Raw genomic sequence first — 13,659 nt, 5'->3', positions numbered from 1 at the left:
CCTACATTAGAGATAACTAGGGGTAGAATTGAAATTTTTTTAAGATTCAACATGGATTTCATTTCTATCGATAATTGTAGATATTTTGAAATCTTGGTGTCGTATGTTTGAATAATGTTGTTTGTGTTAGGAATAGCAATGTCAATGAGAATGGCTTCGTTCGTGTGTTTTTTGATAAGTATGATGTCTGGTCTGTTAGCTGTAATGTTTAAGTCTGTAAGTATTGTGCGATCCCAGTATAATTTGTATTTGTTATTTTCAAGGAATGGAGACGGAATGTAAGTGTAATAGGGTGTCGTATCTTCGATTAAGTTCATAAGTGTTGCTAATTCTTTGTGAATGATTTTGGCTGCGTTGTCGTGTCTAGCTTTGTAATCAGTTTGTGCTAGGATGCTGCAAGAAGAGATTATGTGCTGGATCGTTTCAGGTTTTGCTTTGCATAGGCGACAGCAGTCGTTTTTTATGTTCGGATCTTTGATGATGTATTTTCTATAATTCTTGGTATTGATTACTTGGTCTTGAATAGCAAACACAAATCCTTCTGTTTCGGCATACAAACTTGATTTTTTTAACCAAATCAATGACATCTTCTTATTGACATGATTATTATTTATCATATAGAAATATCATAATTAATTATTATAATATTGTATAAAAATAGCTGGGTAAGCGAAGTAAAGATCAGTATGTTCAGACTGGTGTCGGTGTCGGTGTCGAACTCGACATCCTATTCCAGCGCGCATCGTATACGCGTTCTATATACGAAAAGAAAGGAGTTAAAACTCTAAAAATGAAAGTTTAAAAAGAGCTTAATTAATATAATAAAATCTAATTATCCAACTTTACCGACTTATTTGGTCTTTCCAACCAATATTTAATTACCCGTTTTTTTCCAGAACTTCCTCAACCAATTCCAGGCCGCGCAGGCCGCCATCGTCGACGCCTCCCAAGCCGCCGCCAAATCCGCCAAAGAAAACATGCAAAACGCGTACGCCAAAGCAACAAAGTTAGCCCTCAGCATCGACCTGAAAGCCCCCGACATCATAGTACCAGCCAACTCCAAAAGCTATGACGCCGTTTTACTCGACTTGGGTCACATTTCCATCTCCAACCAGTTCATAACCCTCGACATCAAGAATGAGCAGAACTTCTCCGCCGTCATCGACGAGATGAAGCTGAGCCTCACTGATATGAAAATATCGCGCGTTCTATTGAACGAGAAAAACGAGGTTGTCAACGAGTTGACCATGCTCATACCGTTGACCTTCAAAATGACGATCAAGAGGAACCTCTCGACTTCGTGGTACAAAGCCGTGCCGGATATAGATATCAACGGGAAGATTTTTTCGATAACGTTGTTGCTGAGTCAGGCGGATTATAAGACTATAATGAGTATTCTAAGCGGGAATTTGGCGGAAGGCCAGAAGGAAGAAGAGGTGGTTGTTACGCCTTCGATCGGTGGCAGCATCAAGGAGTCGGTGGATGTACAGAGTCTTGATCCAACCGCCTCTCTGTTTGGAGCACAAAAATCAACGGATGTCGAAGCGGAGAAGGAAGATAAGACGACGACGTTTCTCAGGTGCAACTTCACTATGGATAATTTGGTCATCACTTTGTTCAAAGGGGGGCCGGAGATGGTAAGTGGGTTGCGTGGGGTTTCCACGGATTTTTTTGGTCTTTTTAAAAACATTTAAAAAAGTATTACACACGTTATGGCAGATTTTCAAAATTCAAAAAAAAAACCGTTTGAAATTCAACTTAACCTAATTTTGACATAATGCCCTTGTTTTACTGGTTGCCTACTATGTCACTAATACGTCATGCCATGGCCCACTACTATAAAGATTGGTTAATCTGATCGGCTATTTATTCTTCAATAACTTTAAATTTTAACAGTTTTGAGTCAGAATTGCTTCTATACACTATTATTTTTGTAATTAAAAAAAACAAGGTTGATAACAATTCCAAACTACCAAAAAGTTTTTATAAGAATCCGTAATTTAACCTGCACCGAAATTTCGTATATGTCTTCAAAATTTAAGCAAATTTCAAGGTCGACAACTTACCAGTGTAGTTAGCGGAGATCAGAACCCTCGCAAAACTGTAGGGTCGCGGACATTTCAGTAAACAACATGTTTTGTTGTACACTTCTACAATATTGTAAACAAAAGAAAATGTAACTAAATAGTATGGTATATAACAAAAAACACAGAATTTACATTGCTTTCACTCTTATGTTTCAACATTGCTGCAGTACATAACAAGGGCTTTAGAACCGTTTGTATTGAGGACTTAATGCTGATTGCTGTTGACAATAAATGCCAAATGAAAAAGTGACAAGCTGACAAGTTATTAGAAAAACATTCTGATTCAGAATCAGAATCGAGAGAAATTATGATTGGGGGTATGTCTTCATATGGTGAATTACCCATTAAACGCTTCCAATCATCCCTGATCAGCCGTTCACAATGTCTAATAAAATTTTGCCATTTGTCTGCACCTACCGCAGCAAGAACCTCCCGCCATAAGGACTGTACAACACCAATAGCACCACCCTGTTCCCGAATATGTTTATTGTAATATAGTTTACACTGTCCCCACGCCAGTTCAATTGGATTATACTGACAGTGATAGGAATATTGAAAAATAGGTGGATAATTCCTCTTGCTCTCGTCACTGCCATACCATTTATCCTAGGCATATTTATAAATTTGTTCTTTTAGGATCTCTGCTGGGTGCTTTTAAGTTGTTCTTTTAACTTCCCCACTCCGTAAGAACATAATCTATCATAAATATTGCGATAGAACGGGCTCATAGAAACGATTCAAAATGAATGCGGTTCTTGACGTCTCAACTGACAGATCACTCATTATTGCATTGTCGATAAAGTAAAATAAGGAGGTGTAAAAAAAAACTAAACTACACAGTTAAGAGTAAATTTTTGGGTTTTGCGTGTCCTTGACCTTCGCGCCCATTTTGAAAAATAATATACTTTGCATTGAAATTCGCAACATCAACACTGTTAAAATGTAGCAATCTTATGCTATTATGTATTATTTAAAGAAAATCCTACCTGAACACGGTTCTTCCATAAAATAAAATCGAACTAAAAACAACAAAACACAACCCAAAACCATTTTAAAAACTGACAGATCTGAACTCTGAAGTTAGCTCAGTGCGAAATTGTTACGAAAGAGCGGATCTATACGCACAAATATTTGTCTAATTATGCGCACTTATATGCCCAAAGTTTCATCGAAATATGCACAATTTTTGCCAAATTGATGCAATTTACCTCCGATGACACGAGAAATATCTATAATCACATTTTTATAGTCGAAAGTTGAAACCAAATGTCAGTGAACATTGTTAAATATTGTTAATAATACCAACCGACTGTCGAAAATCCCTAATCGAAAATAATTTTTTATTCAAATGGTAAAACGCTTACTAAAATTTGTCACCAACAATGAAATGACGTAATCTCCAAATTTTACAATAGTAGATGTAATTTAAATTTTATATCCTCCGTTTATGGTTTATGAATTGGTGTTGAGTTTTTACCTTAGACGTCAAGATTTTTGGAAAAAAATCAACATTTTCCTAGATCTCTCAATTTTCCAATTTTTTCTTTCTTCAAATATTCGATTTCTCGATTTTTTTTATTTTTCGTTTTCTCAATTTTCCGATGTTTCAATGATACGATTTCTCAATTTTTGTACTCTTCAATTTTGCGATTTTTAAATATTCCGATTTTTCAAATTTAGCATTTCTAAATTTTCCCATTTCTCGACTTTTCAAAATTTCGATTTTTTTCAGTTCTTCAATTTTTTTATTTTTCAGGTTTTTTGATTATTTAAACTTACGATTTTTCGACCTTGCCTTTTTAGTTTTTCGATTTCTCACATTTCGAATTTTTTTTATTTCTCATTTTTTTTTTTGATATTTTTTTCAAGTTTGGAATTTTTCAATATGTATTTCGATTCTTCGAATTTTTAATTTTTGGACTCGTGGATTTTTTACGTTTTGGGTCTTCAATTTTTCCTTAAACTTTAAGTTTTTAAATTTTTCGATTGTTGTATACATACTTCGATTTCTCAATTGTTCAACTTTTCCATGTTTTAATTTTTCAATTTTCCGAATTTTTAAATTTTCAATTTTTCCAATTTTTCTTTTTAAAACTTTTTCAATTTTTGGATTTTCCGATTTTTCAAATTAAGATGTTTCGATGTTTTGATTATTTAATTTCTCGATTTATCAATTTTTAACTTTTTTTCTCGGCTTTCCACTCCTCGATCTTCCGATCCTTTGATTTTTCGATTTTGCTTGTTTGGTTTTTCGATTTCTCAATTTTTGAATATTTCGTTCAGTTTTGAGATTTTCCAGTATTTTGATTCTTTTACTTTTCTTTTTTTCGACTTCTGGATATTTTGATTTTTTATCTTTTAATTTTTTTGGATTTTGTGTTTTTCGTTTTTTAAATGTAGATTTTTCAATTTTTCGACTGTTTTATATTTCGATTCCTCAATTTTTCAACTTTTCTGTATTTTAATTTTTCAATTTCCCGAATTATTAAATTTCCAATTTTTCAATTTTTTGAGATCTCGATTTATCGAGATGCGGATGTTTTGATTGTTCAATCTCTCAATTTATTTTTCAATTTTGGCCTATTTCGGATTTCAATTTTTCGATTTTCCGATTTGTAAGTTTTTCAATTTTTACTTTTCGATTTTTCGATTTTTGATTTGTCCAATTTTTCAAGTTTTTTTCGAGTTTCGATTTCTTGATTTTTCAGTTTATCGATTTTTAAATTTTAGATTTTCGAATTTTTATTTTTTTTTGGTTTTTCATGTTCCGATTTCCCCATTTTTCAATTTTACGATATTTTAATTCTTCAATGTTTTAAATTTTAGATTTTTAGATTTTTCAGTTCTTCCATATTTTTTAATTTTTCGAAATTTTAACGTTTCTGAATTTTCAGTTTTCCAATTACTCAATTAATCTACTTTTGATTTTCCCATTTCTCGACTTCCCAAAGTTTCGATTTTTTAAGCTTACGATTTTTCGACTTCGCTTTTTTGTTTTTCGATTTCTCACTTTTCCAATTTTTTAATTTCTCAATTTTTTGGATAATTCTTTCAATTTTGGGATTTTTCAAGATTTCGATTTTTCGACTTTTTGAATTTTGGACTACTGAATTTTTTACTTTTTGGATTTTCAATTTTTCGTTGGATTTATATTTTTAACTTTTTCGACTGTTTTATACATTACTTCGAATACTTCAAATTTTCAGCTTTTCGATTTTTCAATTTTTTGATTTCTCGATTTATCAGTTTTTCAATTTTTAACTTTTCTTCTCGGCTTTCCATTCCTCGATTTCTCAATCCTCTGATTTTTCGATTTTTGCTTTTAGGCTTTTCAATTTTTCGATTTTCCAATTGTTCGATGTTTCGATTTTTCAGTTATCCGATTTTTCTAATTTTCAATTTTTTTAAATTCTGGAGTTTCGATTTCTCGTTTTGTCGATTTCTCAGTTTTTCTTGATTTTTCAATTTTGCGATATCTTAGTTGTTCAATGATTTAAATTTTAGATTTTTCGATTTTTTGATTTTTCAGTTCTTCAGTTTTTCTATTTTTCAATTTTTCAAATGTTGACTAAAATTGCAAAATTTTCAGTTTTCCGATTTCTCAATCTATTTTTCATTTTCTCATTTCTCGACTTCTCAAAGTTTCGATTTTTTGGTTCTTGAATTCTTTGATTTTTCGATTTTGCTTTTTTGGTTTTTCGATTTCTCAATTTTTGGATATTTCTTTCAGTTTGGGATTTTCCAGTATTTTGATTCTTGACTTTTCGATTTATCTACTTGTGGATTTTTCGATTTTTCAATTTTTTATTTTTTTGGATTTTCAGTTTTTTGTTTTTTAAATTTTAGATTTTTCAAGTTTTCGACTGTTTTATGTTTCCATTCTTAAATTTTAAATTTTCAATTTTTAAAATTCCAGATTTTTCAATTTCTGGGGTTTTCAGTTCTGTTTTATTTTTTCGATTTTCCGAATTTTTAAATTTTAGATTTTTCAATTTTTGAGATCTGGATTTTGGCCTATTTCGATTCCTCGATTTCTCGATTTTTTGATTTTTCGATTTCTGGGTGTCTCAGTTTTTGAATTTTCCGATGTTTTGATTTTCCGATTTGTCGGTTTTTCGATTTTTACTTTTCGGGTTTTCGATTTTTCCTTGTTTCAATTTTTGAATCATCCAATTTTCCAATTTTTTAAATTTTCGAATTTGTATTTTTTTGGTTTTTTAACTTTTCGATTTCCCCATTTTTCAATTTTAGGATATTTTAATTTTTCAATGTTTTCCTTTAATTTTAGATGTTTAAAATTTTGACGTTTCAGAATTTTCAGTTTTTCTATTTCTCAATTAATCTATTTTTTTATTTTCCCATTTCTCGACTTCCCAAAGCTTCGATTTTTCATTTCTTTTGTTCTTCAGTTTTTCGGTTTTTTAAATTTGCGATTTTTCGACTTCGCTTTTTTGACTTTTCGATTTCTCAATTCTTCAGTTAATTAATTTAATTATTAATTTCCCAATTTTTGAATTTTTCGATATTTCAATTTTTGAGTTCTGGATTTTTTGATTTCTCAACTTTTTACTTTTTGGATTTTCAATTGTTCGTTTTTAAAACTTCGGATTTTTCAATTTTTCGACTGTTTTATACTTCGATTTTTTAACTTTTCAATTTTTAAAATTCTAAGTTTTTCGATTTCTCGAGTTTTCAGTTCTTCTATATTTCAATTTTTCGATGTTTCGATCTTTCTATCCGATTGTTCAATTTACAATTAAAGAATTAATTCTTAGTTAAACAGAAAAATAGTTACATCTCAAAATCGAGTGAAACATGTGAGATGTGATATTATGTTTGTAAATAAAAGCATCTAAATAATAACTATTTCACGCAGAAATTCTAAACGCTTAGAGTCGACATTGGCCTGAGCGCGCTCCGGTCTGTGGATCAAACAAGTTCTCAGACGACGTATTACCTTCAATTATATTTTTACATAAAGCATAAATACACTATAAACTACACAATTTGTTTGCTGTCATAATTAACAGTCAGATTTTTTTCAAATTTTTCATTGTAAAAAGTTCAATGTTGCCAACTTCAACACCTTCCTTCTTCGGTTTAACAGTTGAGATCAAATAACTGTCAAATTTCTGTAATGCCAACATGATTATTTTAAAAAGTATTTTTTTTTCAGCCATATAGTGGGTATAAACAAAAAAATACTCGTCTATAGTTCAAAAATTGTTATAAATATTGTACTATAAAACTGAAACCAAAACCAAACTCTGAGCATAATTATTTGATATAAAATTTATTCCACTTATGCAACCAACAATACATTAATCATGAAAAAAGGTTGAAATTTTAATTAGTTGAAGTGTCAAATAACTGCATCATCGTTTTGAAAATTAACTTCATGGTCTGTTAGACGACTTTTCTTTTTGATCATATAGTTGTGGGCACGGTTGCGGTGGCAACACAGTTGCGAACATTGTTAAAAATAATAATAAATTTTGTTCTATAAGTCCATGACACGAAACTACAACACAATAACAGCTTTCCAGCCAAGACTCCGGCCACAACGAGCGCGACAGCTTGGCTCGTTTCTCGCTAGAGGGCATTTCGGTGAAGGTCCGCATGTTGAGCGACGGCTCCCTCATAGCCTCGTTCCTCCTCTTAAACTGCCTCCTAGACGACATGCGTCAAGGCCGCGAGGGTAAACTAAAGCGACTGATTCAGAGATCGCACAGTCTGGAACCGATGCGAGCAGTAAGCGTGTCATCAGTAGACGACCCAGTGGGCGTCAAAAGCATGATCGACGTCGTCGTACAAATGAAAAGCAACCAAATTTTCACCGACGTGAGGGTGTACAGTTTCACTTTGATCCTCTCGGTGGACTACCTCCTTAAAATCGCCGACTTCTGGAAGATATCCGAAGAGGATCGTGTAGAACCGGTCAAGCCGACGAAGGGGACTGCCACTCCGGCCACGGCCAAGAGTTCGGTTACTGCGGCGGTGGTCGAGAAGGAGACGCAGATTACGTTGAATTTGAAGGTGGAGAAGCCGGATATTGTGCTCGTGGAGCACATGGACAGCAATGACACGCAGGCGCTGGTCTTAAACGTGAGTAAAAATAAAGCGTCAACGATTAAAGGTTCTATAGTTTTTTTATTTTAGAGCGAAATCTTGTTGAAAGTGCGACTTGCAGGCCCGCACCAAGTCATCAACGGCTCTATTAAGGACGTCCAGTTATATACGTGTAACTACGACAAAATCAAGTATGTTGAAGCCAGAAACCATGTGCTGTACCCCGTCACACTAAGCGTAGCGGGGTCCACCCCCGAAGACAAAGGCCTCCACTTGGAGCTTCTAGTAACCGATATTCGTCTAAGCGTCTCCCCTGCCATCATAGAATTACTAAGCAGAGTACTAAAAACGGCCACCGGTGGCGGTAGCGCGGCAGTCGCAGACGAAACTGAAGATAAGGATTACTCAGACGTTTGGAACTGCAGCGACCTGAAAGAGCAAGACTACTGGTTTTTCAGAACAGACGAAGCAACCGAAGCCACCGAAAGCGTAAAAACCATGGAAACCACCTCTCGGAAGAACTACCAAGAGATGTGCATCCTCTCTATACCGTCCATCGTCGTGACCATGGAAGCCGGCGTTGGCACCAAGACCCTCCCCATGCTTATCATCGAGAGCAGCCTCCGCGGCAACGTTTGCAACTGGAGCTCCCAACTGAGCGTCGAAGCCGGCTTGACCCTCCAAATGAACTACTACAACAGCAGACTGGCGCTGTGGGAGCCCTTAATCGAACCGGTGGAAATCGTCAGCCAAGGACAGAGCAAGTGGGTGCCGTGGGAGCTTAAGCTGGAGGTGTCGATGAACGACCGCGAAGACGTCGCTTCACCGACGAGCGAAAGCGAGAGTTTTGACCCGATCCAACAGCAAGCTTTAATGTGCGTTGATATTTCGTCCGACCACAGCATGGAACTAGTGGTAACGAAGACGTGCATTGAGGTTTTGAGTAACTTGGGGAAGGCGTTCTCCTCGGCGATGACGCCCAGTACGCAAGTGACCTCGCTCGAAGTCCTGGCTCCGTATAAGGTTGTCAACGAGTTGGGATGCTTGGTGAAGGTGGATCTGGCGCTGGGGACGTTCTCGCTGTTCAAGGATGATAGTGCGTCAGAGGTTATTCTGGAAAGTGGAGCAGAAGTGGAGCTCCAAAGGAAAGTCGAACTGCGTAGTTCGCCGACGCTGGGGATGCTTATGTCTAGGGAAGGGGTAGATCTGAAGAAGTATGTCATCAATGTTCGGGTACGATTTTTTTTTATTTTAAGGCGATTTATGATGATTAGAGTGATACCCAATTTAAAAAAAAGCTGTACACTCATGGACAACTAAGATCTCATTGATATTTGATTGGTTCTGCTAACCTCAAAAATTCGTTCGGTAACTAGGCGTTTAGCACGAGCGGAGTTTGGGGCTCCTGGTTGTGGCTGTTCTCCCACCATGACAGTGATTCTACTCTATCGGCAAGCACAGGGCGTTACGGTCGCAAACTCGTGGTTGGAAATCCGGGCTATTAGAACAAGCCGCGAGCGTCACTTTATCCCGACTGGTTCGCTTATTTCTGTTCAAGATCCGCGTCTTTTGTGCAGAGGGCGCGATAAATCCTGCCAGCTCGACTAGGAATCGCGCCCTTCACTTCGACCACGTGTTTCTGTGTTATTTACCTCAATTCCAATTAAATGTTCAATTTCTATAACTCTTACAACCAAACAAGTGATCAAGTTTCAAAAACATTTAAATTCGCCATACACTTTCGTGAAATTTTAAACAGCAAAGAATTATTATCCGAGGTTAAGATTGGACAGCAGACAATTTATATGATGGAAGCATTAATCAACAAAATATTTACGTGGTAGAAATAACTAGTAAAGAGCATGGAAATTTATGTTCAATTTAAATTATATAACAAAGAAAATTACTGAAGCTAAAATTGCGAGATAGAGAAAAATTGCAAAGCCAACAAAATTACATGAGGTTAATATTTGCCACACTTTATCAACGATTCAAACAAAGAATTTACATGATGTTAAATTATGCCACACTTTATCAGCGATTCAAACAAATAATTTACGTGATGTGAAATTATGCCACACTTTATCAACGATCAAACAAAGAATTTACGTGATGTTAAATTATGTCTTGATCCAAGTGACTGGTTACTTAAAAAACATTTAGCTTTGTCCTCAGCTTATCCCAAACAAACACATGATAAATAAACACAAAATGCATCCCCCGTCACGAGATATTCGTCTCGGTGATGTCCAGGTGATGATAACTGCCTAAGGAGAAAAATTTAATCCTCATGTCCCTCATTCCACGATATTATAAATCCTACCGCACTTTCCACGGTAAGTATAAGCATCCAGAACCCTTATTTATAACTTGATAAACAAAGGATGAGTCCTGACTAAGTGAATCTCATAACATCTCCTAGTAAGTGCCTTATTGGAACAAATCTCAGGACCGTTACATGATGTTAGAACTAGTTAACGATTAAAATCCTAACATGAACTGTGAATTTACAAACAATAAAACAAACTTACACCACGTGTTAGCGTCAGTCGAAAACACGTATATTTCCGCTTTGGAAAACCGCAAGGATTAGCTATGCGTGTTGGGGAAACTGTGGCGTCGTCGTCGAACCAACTAAACTTAATCTAGCTTCCTTACCGCGTGCCTTCACTCACACCCAAAACAACAACAGTGACGCGTCACCACTCACTGGCAAACAAGTGAACTTCACAACCAACCCTCTCACTGGGTACTACCCAGAAATTCCCTAGGAGAGCTACCAACTACCAGAAAAAAAACTAAACTTGCGCATGGTTGCCTATGTTGCTGGGCGGCATGTGCTTGCCGATAGAGTAGAATCATTTTCATGGTGGGAGAACAGCCACAACCAGGAGCCCCAAACTCCGCTCGTGTTAAACGCCTAGTTACCGAACGAATTTTTGAGGTTAGCAGAATCAATCAGCAATGATATTCGACAAAAATGATCTTAGTTGGCCATGGTACACTTCGGCAATGGCGCCATCTTTGAATCAAATTTTTAACCGAAAAATAAGGAGTAATAATATTGAGGATGAGCTACATTTTTCAAGGTTGAGGACAAAAACTGCCTTTTGGAACTCCCGGCGGTCAGAGCAGACAAGCGATACTTCCCTTTGAACTACCGCGGCGAGGGCCACGACCATTGGGGTGTCATTTCTGACGTAAAAGTAGACGAAGGGGTGACCACGGTCACCATACGGAGCATCCTTCAAGTATACAACCACTTCACCATCCCCATAGAGGTATACTACATGACAGCTCGGGGCAACGAGCTCGAATCGATAACCACGGTCGTACCCGATTCATACGTGAACATTCCACTCACCGCGGTTTACACAGCCACAAACGAGTTGTTCTTTTCGGTCGCTGGATATTCGGTGACCACCACTCCCTACATTTGGAAAGATCTCCAAACGAATCTCACGTATACTAGGACGTTGCAATGTTCACCGAAAAATTTTGAACTAGGAAGCGAGCCTTTCAATATTCAAGCTGTAGGGGAGATGGAGCAAGTGTACTTCGAGCATTCGTGCAGGCACACGATGGCTAGTACTTGCTACAACATACATCTGCGGCCTGCGATCAAGTTTAAGAATTGTCTGCCGGTGGATATTGTGTGTTGTGTGGAAAATATGGTGGCTGAGGTGACACTGGAGCCTGGAAAAGTCTTAATGTTGCCCAACGCAGAACCCGGGAAGTCCGCGCTTGTGGTTCGGGTAAGTCGAACGCTAGTTAGTAAAAAATAGACGGAGTGAGTAACTCGATTGTAGCTACCGACGTACTTGGAAAAGGAGTGGTCCACCCGACAAGACCTCCCCAAAGACATCAGCGAATTCTCCGTGTGGAATTTCAACAGCTACGACAGCGTCAGCCAGATGACGCTCTCTTTAGGTCTGCACATGATGAACGAGAAGGGTTCGATCGTCATGACCCTGTACTGCCCTTTCTGGATGTTGAACAAAACCGGCCTAACTCTCAGCTATAGGGTAAGCCTCGTTGTAACCCCACTATTCATCTTTTGACATTTTCTGAAGTGTGGTTTAGAATCGTAAATTTAAAAAACGGACTGTGGTGTTTCAGAAGTCTAAAAAAAGCGAATCGACTGGAACCCCTTCAAAGGTACATGCTTCGATGCCGCTATAATTTTTTTTTCGCAGTAGTTTTGCCTAACCATTATTTTACATTCCCTTTTTTATTTTGTGTTAGTTCTTCGCTTAGTTTAGATCTTTGCGCAGAGCTCTGAAGAAAACGTGAACGTTTTACACCATCCGGCCAATTTCAAAGGACCGGTTCTCTTCTCCTTCAACGCGAAGAATTTCTTCGGGAAGAAGAAGGCGGCCGTCAAGATCGAACAGGGAGATTGGTCCGATAAGTTTTCTCTGGACGTGGCAGGGTCGTCGGGGGTCGTGGCGTGCAAGTACAACAACATGCTGTTTCAAGTAGGTGGTGTTGTACCGGCACGCAAGAAAATCAAACTTATTGTCCCATCAGATAGGTGTGCAGAATCAGCTGACGTACAACGGGCTGACCAAACAAGTCACTTTCACGCCGTATTACGTCATAATCAACAACGCGCCGTTCGCTATTGAGTGTCAGGAGAGCGACAGACCTGCGGACCCGTGGGTGTGCGTGGAACCCGACTCGTGCGCCGCCTGGTGGCCGAAAAGCGACCAAGACGACAAGCTGCTGAAGGTGAGAGTGCAAGGAACGGAGGAGATTTCCGCGTCGTTCTTGTACACGGACAGTCACACGACGTTGCTGAAACTCAAGAATAAGGTAAGTTAGCCCAAGATCTGGCGTCCATTGATACTCACAATAAACCGTAGTACGGCGGCATCAACGTGGACATTCAGATCTCTGAAGGTGCAATTTACATAAACCTCGCGCCCTACGATAGCGGGTCAGCGCCCGCCCTCATCATCAATCACACCCCAGACGTCATGAACTTCTGGGAAAAAGAGTCCGTCCAAATACGGAAGCTTCCAGCCAAACAGTGCATGTTGTACACCTGGGAGAACCCGTCTGGTCCCCGCATCATAGTTTGGGAAGGCGCGAATCGCAAAGAGCACAATAACGACTTGCGCAAAGACGACATTGGTGAATACGCCATCCGAGAAAACTATAACATCTACTGGGTGTCGTTCCTTGACGGGATGCAACGCACTTTGCTGTTCACCCAAGACCAGACGGTAGCGCAGAACGCGAAAGCGGCAAACCTGTTCGAGGTGTTCGAGCAGGAGACCACCGTGTCGATATACGGAGTGGGGTTGTCGTTGGTGAACAACGACAGCAGACAAGAGATCATGTACATGGCCATGGCGAGCTCGGGCATCATTTGGGAGCAGTGCAAGATGAGCGGGCAGAGGTTCAAACACTTCAATCCTAAAGAGAGCGTAGTGCTGGAGGCGGCGTACCAAAGATATTTGCTCGACAGCGAAGAAGGAAGTCTATGTAAGTGCGGATG

General features: G+C 38.0%; 1 protein-coding gene across 2 annotated transcripts in view; it reads left to right on the top strand.

The window, feature by feature from the left end:
* Nucleotides 1-13,659, top strand: part of LOC135127171 (intermembrane lipid transfer protein Vps13) — a 42,308-nt gene that overhangs the window by 26,503 nt on the left and 2,146 nt on the right. Inside the window, exons 12-20 of one of the 2 annotated variants that reach the window (XM_064053544.1) lie at nucleotides 897-1,637; nucleotides 7,626-8,192; nucleotides 8,247-9,389; nucleotides 11,246-11,911; nucleotides 11,966-12,181; nucleotides 12,276-12,314; nucleotides 12,431-12,634; nucleotides 12,687-12,971; nucleotides 13,022-13,646. In XM_064053544.1, coding sequence (XP_063909614.1) covers nucleotides 897-1,637; nucleotides 7,626-8,192; nucleotides 8,247-9,389; nucleotides 11,246-11,911; nucleotides 11,966-12,181; nucleotides 12,276-12,314; nucleotides 12,431-12,634; nucleotides 12,687-12,971; nucleotides 13,022-13,646 — 4,486 coding nt within the window. The remainder of the gene's footprint in view (nucleotides 1-896; nucleotides 1,638-7,625; nucleotides 8,193-8,246; nucleotides 9,390-11,245; nucleotides 11,912-11,965; nucleotides 12,182-12,275; nucleotides 12,315-12,430; nucleotides 12,635-12,686; nucleotides 12,972-13,021; nucleotides 13,647-13,659) is intronic. The other variant, XM_064053546.1, reaches the window with a different exon arrangement.

The sequence above is a fragment of the Zophobas morio genome, unplaced genomic scaffold, assembly GCF_036711695.1.
Source record: "Zophobas morio isolate AGI-343-1 ecotype UQ-CSIRO unplaced genomic scaffold, CSIRO_AGI_Zmor_V1 ptg000011l, whole genome shotgun sequence".
Lineage (NCBI taxonomy): Eukaryota > Metazoa > Arthropoda > Insecta > Coleoptera > Tenebrionidae > Zophobas > Zophobas morio.
This window is presented reverse-complemented; position numbering and strand designations above follow the sequence as displayed.